General features: G+C 43.7%; 2 protein-coding genes across 2 annotated transcripts; both read right to left on the reverse strand.

Moving 5' to 3' along the window:
* Positions 1-591: 591 nt before the first annotated feature.
* si:dkey-166k12.1 (solute carrier family 22 member 6-A) lies at positions 592-7000 on the reverse strand. The gene is made up of 10 exons (XM_062544105.1): positions 6647-7000; positions 6397-6500; positions 5893-6047; positions 4346-4514; positions 3998-4155; positions 2753-2834; positions 2406-2617; positions 2102-2210; positions 1617-1817; positions 592-701 (listed from the first exon to the last, which is right to left on the reverse strand). Exons 1-10 carry the CDS (start codon positions 6998-7000, stop codon positions 626-628), a joined length of 1620 nt encoding a protein of 539 aa, XP_062400089.1. The 3' UTR covers positions 592-625.
* Positions 7001-8620: 1620 nt separating this feature from the next.
* On the reverse strand, positions 8621-10290 carry LOC134089645 (epigen-like). The gene is made up of 5 exons (XM_062544104.1): positions 10148-10290; positions 9910-10035; positions 9368-9482; positions 9089-9247; positions 8621-8788 (listed from the first exon to the last, which is right to left on the reverse strand). Exons 1-5 carry the CDS (start codon positions 10182-10184, stop codon positions 8734-8736), a joined length of 492 nt encoding a protein of 163 aa, XP_062400088.1. The 5' UTR covers positions 10185-10290; the 3' UTR covers positions 8621-8733.
* Between the last annotated feature and the right edge of the window lie 498 nt (positions 10291-10788).

Below are 10788 nucleotides of genomic sequence, written 5' to 3' on the forward strand. Positions count from 1 at the left end.
CCTTACATGGGAACAGCTCTCAAAGGCATTCTGAATTGCATGTCTATCTATGTAGAACTCCACTGTCCACTGGTACAGCTTTAAGTGCAACCTTGCCTTGTAGACTAGTGTAGAAAAAACACAGCAGGTCCTTAAGTTACACACCTCTGAAACTCACCACATTTTCTCTGAACCCTTTTACTAACTCTCCATCACTCCTGTATTAATCCCTAATTAAGCAACTTCATTCAAATACTAAAATGACTTTCCTCATTGTTGAGTAAAGGAATAATGATGACCATAGGTCACTTGCATATTGTCACGGCTTTCCAAGAACGCAGGAAATGGCCTTCTGAAGAGCTAGTTGTGATTTGCTGCTCCAGTTCCACTCCTGGCACAGACGGTGTGGGAGTAGCTGGATCAGAATCAGAGCGGTATTTTTAGCATTCAAATTCAGCCTCCACAACGTTTCCTGTCTTGCCCCCATTACAATACCCATCACCCACTTCATCATGCCGTCATGCCATGCCATGCCATGCCATGCTCTCCGTTGGTGCAGTTCACCCACTGGCCCCTACTGTACGTTGGCAACCCCAACCTCTTGCTACCTGAGCTTGTGTATATTTAGTGTGTCAGTGGTTTTGGGTCAAGAGTCGGATGCCAAGTGCTGTAGCTGCTGTCCCTCTGATGGACTGTGAGGCTGGCTGATCCCCACTGAAGGTCTACGGCACAGAGGAGGAGAGGAAGACATGAGCACATGGTTAGGACAAGACGGTGGGAGCAGCGCTAAACAAGATTTGCTCTCAGGGTCCCCCTGCAGTTGAACAGCGCAATAAGAAACAAACTAAACATGCGTCTTTTGCAACATTGAGCATAAACATAACTCTGATACAATATACTGTAGAGGGAATGCACTGACAACCATCTGTAGAAAATGGAGCTATTTTCCATTTAGGAAAAAGGTGTGTGTGTGGGGGGGGGGGGGGGGGGGGGGGGTGGGTGTAGGGAGCTCTACCCGAACACTGAAAGTTGCTAGGTCGGTAGTCGCCTAAATAGGACCACTCAGACAATGGCAGAAGTGCCTTTCGTCATGTCATGAGGTTACGTGCCATCAAAATGATTTTGGAAACGTTATGTTAAGTTAAAAAAAAACTTAAGGGTGCCTTTCATTATTTTAATAGTGCTACAGTATATGTAGTTGTTTTTACTTTACAAAATAGCAACTAGTCTGAATATGAAGAAACGTAATGTAACATAATGAAGATGTAATGTTAAAAACACCTATGCTCTGTGCTGCCCAGATATCCTCTAAAGTTAGCATGCAAAACAGCTGGTGCCAGCTGTCCTATACCATTTTGCACCACATATGGTCAGTGCTGTAATAATTCCAAACGTAAAGGTGTGTTGAAGACAACTCAAATCCTACACAGAGCCCCTTTACTATGCATATACACACAGCACCACATATTTGATGTGATAGTGATTGTTGATGGTGTTATGCAATGTGTGTGTGTGTGTGTGTGTGTGTGTATGTGCATGTGTGTGTGTGTGTGTGTGTGTGTGTGTATGTGTGTGTGTTTGTGTGTGTGTGTGTGTGTGTGTGTGTGTGTGTGTGTGTGTGTGTGTGTGTCACTCACTCCTGGATGTCCTCGAGATTATCTGGAAGTGGCTGGTTGGCCGTCTCTGGCAGAGCCAAAGCGAGAGCTGCCCCCAGCAGAGGGGCACAGCCAAAGATCACCATGGGAACGGTGGGGGCAGGGTCTCTCAGCATGTTGATGAGAGGGGCCAAGACTCCTCCCATTCTCGCAAACATGGAAGCCATGCCTATCCCTGTCTGTCTGCAGGGAGGAAAATCACACACAATTAATATACTGTATGTGTGTGTGTGTGTGTGTGTGTGTGTGTGTGTGTGTGTGTGTGTGTGTGTGTGTGTGTGTGTGTGTGTGTGTGTGTGTGTGTGTGTGTGTGTGTTATGTTAATGATAGAGATACAGTAACAGAGAGCAAAAATAATTTGCCTGTCTGCTTCAGTAAGCATATCCAGTGAAATCCTACTGTAGCTCTGTGTGTGTGAGAGAGAGGCTGGTCCAAAGGAAAGGGTTTGTGTGAAATGTGACGTGTACCTCAGAACTGTAGGGAACAGCTCTGCAGAATAGATGTAAATAATAGCGAAGGAGGCGGTGATCCCAAACTTTCCAACCAGAGCCAGACCTGTGACCACCTGAGGCTTATCTGAAAGCCAACAAGAAACAAACAACAGAACGGCAGTGCCAATTCATTTATAGAGCACATTTAAAAACAACTTTGAGTAAAGAACAAAAAGACATTGTGGAAAGAAACAGTGGAGCAGCATACAACACGGCCCCATGTAGGTGACTTATGTTCTACTAGACAGGTAAACATGTTTGTGGTGATCCGCATGTTTACCTGCTGGCACAGTAAGTGTGAGGAGACAAGCCACACCGCCCACAGCCAAGAAGAAGCTCTGGGGAATCCTGCGACTCCATGGTAACGCCACCAGAACCATTGACCTGGCAGGAATCTCCACCAATCCGAAGATGAACTGCGTGAGGTAGAGGTCCACCCCCAGACTGGACACACCCAGAGAGAGGCCATAATACACCAGCACATTCACAAACCTGAAAACCATAAAAACAGCACTCACAGACTGCAATTGTTATCTGCAAATGCTATCATTTCAGCATTCAATAAGTGTTTGTGTGTGTGTGTGTGTGTGTGTGTGTGTGTGTGTCACATCAGGTGTGTTTCCGTACCACAGGTAGAACAGGATGAAGGATCTCTTCCTCATCTGTGGAGTTTTAAACAGGTCGGTGATGCCACACTGACCCCTCCCGTCTCTAGCAATATCACACCTTTCCAGCTGTCCACACAGAGAGCACAGAATCATTATGGACGCCAGGACCCAAGATAAACAAAGACAAAGTATGGACGTAATGACAAAACTAATGACATGATATTGTAATGATAAAGTTCTCAATGTGAATGGTCAAGATTTGCAATGTTAGAGGAACCCTATGTAAGAAATGTATTTCAATTAATCGTAAAATGGCCCTGATATGTCACTAGACATTAAGAAATCATGCTCATTTCAAATACTTATATCGCTGACAACAGTGTACACCGCTTTACAGTATCTATCTATTTATCTATCTATCTATCTATATCTATCTATCTATTTATCTATCTACTGAACAACCTTTGTTAGTTATTTAAATGTGACAGTAGGATATTTATCTGAAGTGAGTTGATGTTTGTCCATATTTTAATTTAAAAAAATCCTAGGAAGTGGAGAGACCTGGAGCAGACTGCTGAGGAGCATTTGGCAGGCCCATCTGTCTCTGGCCCGTCCATAAGAACAGAGTTGAGTGGAGTGGGCAGTGAAAGAGAAGGACAGACCAATGGAAGACACAGATGCAAGAGAGATACAGAGAGAGGCCAGACTTTAGAGCACTCAGAAAGGGAAAGAGGAGAAAGATGAGGCCTATGATGTCCACCCAGTTATGTAAAACATCTGATTCAGCATTATTGGCAGTAGCGAAATCAATGATTAAACAATAAGATTCCTGTTGTAAGCAGTCTCGTCTTAGTCTCACAAAAATAAATCAGCCCTTGCCAAATTCTGGCCTGTTCCTCCTAAAAACCTCTTTAGGAACACAATAATAGCAGAGGAATCATACGTTGACCTTAAATTGAACTCAACTCCTATGAAATTACCTATTTCAGCCCAAACAACAGAATATGAGACAATGGACAGATGCTTATTCATGTTAAATTAAGCACAGTTGTGTCTAGGAGAAATAAGCCAGACAAATAGTAGAACGTACAGTATAGTCTCGTTAGACTGTCAGTCATGGAACTTTCAAGAATACAAAGAAATGCAATTTCACCCAATCCTTTGATTAAACCAGTGATCTTAGCCTAATTATAATCACTTCTGCCAATGCCAGTGTGACTGCTAGCATTACTGTAAAAGTTGATTCAGTAGTGGTAACATTAACAACATTTCTCAATACTTTTTGGGATGAGACTCGAGAGACACACCTGCGCAGAGGAGGGGAAAGGTCGTCCATTGACCTTGGCTGCTTTCCTCAGGAGAGTAACGGCCTCCTCTGTGCGGTCCTTCACCAGCAGCCAGCGAGCAGAATGAGGGACGAGCCTGTGGTCAGGGAGATAACACAGTCACACAAACACACTTATCATGGAAAAATGAACACAATGATGAGGAAGCCCTCTCATCGGGAGGAATACTTTGTATGAAAAGAACCAGCATGCCATTTAACCTAGAGCAGTTCATCAGTGTTGTGCGACACCGTGGCTTGTGTGTGTGGATTGATGGTCTGAATTACCAGATGTAGAATATGAAGAGGAACCCCGGGGCAGAGATGGCCAGCTGCAGCTGCCTCCAGTCCCTCAGCAGGTAGGCCATGCCCGCCAGCAGCATGTAGCCCACGCCAAAGAAGTAGTCCGTGAAGATGCCCGCCAGCATGCGGCGCTCCGTACACGTCCACTCGGTGCCTGTGATGGGGTCCAGCGGAGAAAGCAAGTGCCTCAGGTCAAGGTGTCATAACTGGGGTCAGTATCAACTCTTGTGGCGTGCTGTGTTACTTATCTTGGTTATTTGAATTATGTGGAACATTTGGGGACAGACAGACACTCCCTACAAAGGTGGCATGCATCTGCAAAGTGAGGAGCTTTTTTGTGGACGAGAACACATGCAGAGAAGATGTCCATCTGTGTCACTAAACTGGTTAGTTGATCTTGGGTCATAGACAGAGGGTCAGACTGAGGGCAACTGAATGAGATGTTCCTTAACCTTCAGTTAAGACATTTCCTGCCTGATTTCTGACCCTGGCGCATGAACGCACATGCTATGTACCTGAAGCCTCTTGAGCCTGAGGGTTCCATTTGTTATCAAAATGTAAACAGCTGAGTAGCTTAATCGAGATGAAAATTTGACTCATCAAATAAGAGCTTAACCGACTTCTGCTTTCTGTATAATTCCAGATACAGTATACAGATAAGGGTACTGGGATACCTGCCATTTCACCCACGGCAACTTAAATGACAACCCATCATTTTACACGGAATTGGCCCCCTTTTGCAGCTGTATAACAAATTATAGAATTTTGGGGAGATTTCTGCAAGATCTTACTCTTTCTTTCTTTTGGGGAGGATTTCGACAAGATTTTAGAGTGTCTGTGGACATTTGTGCCTATTCATTCAGATGAGTTTGGAGTATTTGTTATGTTGGATAAAAAGGCCTGGCTCTCTCTTCTTGTTCATCCCGAAAGTGTCTGATGGCAAAGAGGACTTGGTCCTCAGTGGGCCAGTAAAGTTCCTCCACACCAAACTCACCTAACAATGTCTTTATGGACCTCCCTTTGTGCACTGGGGTACAGTCGTGCTGGAACTGAAAAGGGCTTCCCAAAACTGCTGCCAAGTTGGAGGCATTTATTGTCCAAGATGTCTTGGCATACTGAAGCATTACGATTTCCCTTCACTTAGCCAGGCCCAACGCTGAACAGCCACTCTACCATTATCCCTTCTTGTCCAACATCTCTGCCTGACCTCACAATACTCCTCTGATTAAATGACCAAATATTTCTAGACACAAATATTTTGAGGAATTCCTTCCCAGAACCATGGAAGCCGTATTGCTGTAAAGGAGAGACAAACTTAATTCAAAATGGGATTGGCACTGAAGTTAATGTGGGTGTAATGGCAGACGTCCCAATAATGTTGTCTCTATGCAGTCTATCACTTCAAACAGCATTGACCATAGAAATCAGTATGGGCAACATAGCCCCTCCCAACTGTAAGCTACTCTGTCTAGTGCCAGAGGCCTCTTGGTGTAGTGCATGTGGGTGGGTGTGTTGTTTATGAGCATGTGTACCCAGCACAAAGGCGTTGATGATGACTCCAGAGATGGTGGTTCCCAGCATAAAGCGCAGCAGCACGTATGTGGGCAAGTTTGGAGCAAAAGCAACAGAGATGCCAAACACAGCCTGTAGTGCCAGAGACAATAGCAAACAGAACCTACGTCCATACCTGGGAGAGAGAGAGGGAGAGAGGGATGAACCTACGTCCATACCTGGGAGAGAGAGAGAGGGAGAGAGGGATGAACCTACATCTATACCTGGGAGAGAGAGGGGGAGAGAGCGATGGAGGGCCAGAAGAAGTGAAACAGGTAATATGGGAGGAGGAGAGGCAAGGAGAAGCAAAGGGGGGAAGGGAGATAAAGTGCAAGTGACAAAACAGTGAGGGGGAAGGGAGGGAGAGTGGAACAGGCATAAACAAACACCAGGAGGACAGGGAAGAAAAGTGAGGAGGAGTAAAAGACAGGTACACTATAGTGTAAAGGTGGATGTGGAAGCTTGGATAAGAATGAATGGAGTACCTGTCAGCCATTGCTCCAAACACGGCTGCTCCCACTAATAAACCCAGCATGTAGATGGAGGACCCAAGATTGTTCAGACTGGCTCTGTCACAAACCAAATCCCACTGCATATTCATAAAGAACACAAAAGAACACACTTCTTTAATCACTTAAACAATTGAATGGCATGTTCAGTTGACATAGTTATTTTTGTGGTGTGAGGAATAGTTTATTTATGAGAAATTATGAAATTAAAAACAAGTTACATCACCTCGGTGACAATGGTGCTGTGAAATGTCTCGCGACTATAGACCCATCCATGACTGCACGAGGCAGAACTGCTTTGGTTGACAAATAGTCCACAGGCTTGCGCGCGCTTAAGGAAGAATGAGACGGTCAAGTTCTGGTTTGCCATTCCGGTGTCAGAGCTGTTACCCACCGTTCCAGGATCTGGGTCAGGAAACGACGGCGAATCCCGGCACCAGTGCGGAGGCGTAGCGCCAGTAAAGACGCTGGCCATCATGTGAAATGCCAACAGGATCTGCGGAAGACAGATCCATACGTACAGAGTCTTTTGAAATCTACCAAAGCCACCCACAACAGATAGAATCTGATCGAAATTCATTTATGTTTTAGCCGCGATTCCTCCAGATCTGCGAAAAGGAATTAGAAAGTTCTAGTAGGTGTTCCTCAAATTGCTGTAGAATGTGCAAGAAGAGGTACAGTAAGGTTGCTGACAGCTTAACTTCTCCTTCTGCACTCCCTTTTGTTTGAGAGCGCGTGTTGTTCAGATCTAAGAGGCTAATTAATGCAGAGTCTCTCTCTGTGTGTGTGTGTGTGTGTGTGTGTGTGTGTGTGTGTGTGTGTGTGTGTGTGTGTGTGTGTGTGTGTGTGTGTGTGTGTGTGTGTGTGCGCGCGCGCGCGCGCGCGCGCGTGTGTGTTTGTGTTTGTGTGCTAGTGTGTGAATGGAATGTGAGCGTATGTGCGTGTAAATTATTTGTGTAAAAAAAAATGCAGGTCCCGTTATGCAATTGTCGTTTCATTCATTATCTGCCGGGGATTGGATGCATTTAGGTGCAGCCAGGAGAGAGCGCCAGTCAGTCAAATGCGAAGAAGAATGCCAGGAAAGCGGATAAAGGCGTCCTTGGTGTCGGTATCCATGCTCAAACAATAACACCCAACTCGTGCTGTTGAAAAACATATTAGCTGCGAGCAGATCAGTGGCGCACAGACGGGAACGGGGAGACGTTGGACACACGCGCATAGCGCTTATCCTACCTATAGCCCAGTTTTAACAAAATATGGGATTGGCAGACAACACAATAATGATGATAATGATGATAATAATAATAATAATAATAATAATGACGATGATGATGATGATAACCGCTGCGCTGTGTTTACCGCTTCTGGATCATGAGCAGGTGTAAATAGGACGCATGAACTCCCCTGATATTTAGGCGAGAGATCAAAGAGTCCTATAGGCTAAATTGGTCCCTTAAGGACATGGAAGAAAACATATGATGCAAATTAAGGTAGGAAAGGATTGTTGGCTGAGAGGAGGCTTGAGGATATTATTACTATAACAACAAGGACGTCTTGCCAATATCCAGTTTAACAGTTAAACGATTCGTATGCCCCTAATATGAGCAACTAAAAACAATATTAGTTTTTATCTGGTACTTGTAGTTTTGTATGGTGGCATAGCTAATTATTTCAAGCTTATTGTAGAATTTGCCATTTGCCCTTTGGCCAGTGATGGTCTAGATTTTCAATTTACCAGAATTCTTTAGTTCCTTTCATGTCCCACTAGAACACTTCAGAAGACTACTTTCAAAGGGGGTGTTTGAATATGTTTGTAGCCTACAGTACAAAATACTGCAGACATGAGTGAATGTTGGAGGTATGGTTGCAACAAGAAAAAACAGCATAATGTTGGATGATTAAAGGGGTTGTGGCTGATCCCACCCTGTGCTGAAACATTAAAGACAGTTCAATAACAAAATTGAACTGTTGCACTTGAACTGAATATGAGACAACTAACAATATTCTTCCTATGTGGTTAAAGCATATATTACATTACATTACATTTGGCTGATGCTTTTGAACCAAAAGTGACTTACACCATGAGCAACTCTAAAAAAAAAAAAAAACAATAAGTGCATCAATGACTGTAATAAGTGCATGAGTGCAATTGTCTGTATTAGTGCTACGAGACAGGAAAACACAGTGCAACACAGACAGGGCAAGTATATTTAGTAACTTTATTAGAATATTAAATATCTAATACATGACAATTAATTTATTAATAAATAAGTTCAGTGAAACAAGTGAAGTGCAATGAAGTGTAGGGATCAGTCAAACATTTTCTTTGCCATCACAGGTTTTATATGGAAGAGTCTCCGTCTTACATCTGTGATAAAACAGAACAAAAACATGTCAGAACAGCAGAAGCAGTCTGCCACAAAATGGGAATTAGAAATTCATCATATGGCTTTACTTGTTTTATCTTTATCATCAAGATAATCCTCTTTCACAAATGTCACAGACCACCTAGTCCCAGGTACACTCTAAATGTATGTCACAGGTTTGACTGTGAACTCCTCAACATGTGAGACACTGTGCTTTTAGTCAGTGATGTGAGGAGACATACAGTACCAGGGCTGAGTAGGCTACCATAAGTGCACCGATCTGAACTTCACAGTAAGCTTACCTTCTCTTCACACAACAGTAGATGGCGCCAGTGAGACAGCCAAGCAGCAACGCCACACCTAGGCAGATGCCAATGATCTCCTCTGTAGTGGTTTTGTTCTGAGAGTTTGTATTCAGTGCCAGGTGCTCACAACGTACCCCAACATGCGTGGAAGGGCATCTATGACACAGAAACACATACACATCTATTAATTTTGGTCTACTTTTTCAAACTGACACATTGGTATTTATAACAATGATTATGGAATAGTGTGTAGTTTGGTAATTGCTCAGTTCTTACCTACAGCTCGGTGTGTCTGTGTCTGGGGTGTAATGGCAATCACCATTTACACAAAAGTCTGTGTGCTCTGATGTGCAAGATCTCTGCAACTTCAGAAGTCTTGGCATCTCAAGTTCTAGAAAAAGGAGAGATAATGAGGAGAAGGAAGGAACATCTCAGAGTCCATTGTACATGTTAATGGGGGACCAGCATGTATAGCAACTATGGTTTAACTTCCCCTCACAGAAACATAAAAATACACCTAAAATGGTACCATCAGCAATGATGGCAAAACGTTTATCTAAACGGGGATGTTCAAATTACTCCCTTTCCTCCCAGGCTAGATGGAATAGTTTATGACTTGGTCCAAGCCTCTATGATTATTTCCCATTTACAGAACTAGGACAGTTTATATGTACAATGGACAGAGAAGAGCAGTTTGCTCTCTACAAACAGGTATATTCCCCCAAAAAACTTCTCCTGATTAAAACTTATTGGGTTTCTGCAACTCTCTCCTGGAAAACAAAACAAAAGGTGCATGGCATATGGACAGTCATACATACCTTGGCTAGAAGTAGAGTTCTCCAACGTTGCTGAATGGTTCTGTGCCGCAGACAAACTACCCTGTGGCATCTCTGTGGACTCTCCACTCAAAGTCATGAGAAGAGCCATGACAGCAAAAGCAGACACTGCAGGATTCCAGAAGATTCCAGATTTCATTAAATGGTTCAATGCGCTACAATTTCAGTCAACACTCCCAAAACAATGTGTGTGTGTGTGTGTGTGTGTGCTGATACTCACCGTGCTGCAGAAATAGGTGAAATGTCTGTTGAGCCATTGCTTGTGCTGTGTAGATTTGTTGAGAAATTTCCGAAGGTTCTAAGCGCTTAATTGTTGAACTTCTCAATCACAAGTGTTTTCCAGCAGCCCAGTCCCGTGTTTTCCCTTTCATTTACCCCTTGGGGAATGGGATTTATACTTTTTGATGATACATGAGTCAACCAATCACAGGCTCGAAATCCAGAGCTAAAATATTTGCCGGTATGTCGAAAACACATCATTTCCTGTGCCCTCAGGACTGCAGCATGCAGGGACTGCACCCCGGCAAAGAAGAATCATTCACCCGTAAACGCTTCCTCCAACACACACACACACACACACACACACACACACACACACACACACACACACACACACACACACACACACACACACACACACACATACACACACACACACAATCATGGAGGTGAAAGCATTCGCCTCAGGTTACAGTAATTCCAAGAAGATCCGTTTTCCTCGAATTGTTTAATGTTTGACTCATTATTCAGCTAATTTGATGGAGCACAGCCATCCCCAGCTTAGATACAGTATGCTCATTTTCTTTTTATATGGTATACATTTATTTATTTTATTTTTATTTCATTTCTGTAGTTGAAAGG

The sequence above is a fragment of the Sardina pilchardus genome, chromosome 8 (genome assembly GCF_963854185.1).
Source record: "Sardina pilchardus chromosome 8, fSarPil1.1, whole genome shotgun sequence".
Classification (NCBI taxonomy): Eukaryota; Metazoa; Chordata; class Actinopteri; order Clupeiformes; family Clupeidae; genus Sardina; species Sardina pilchardus.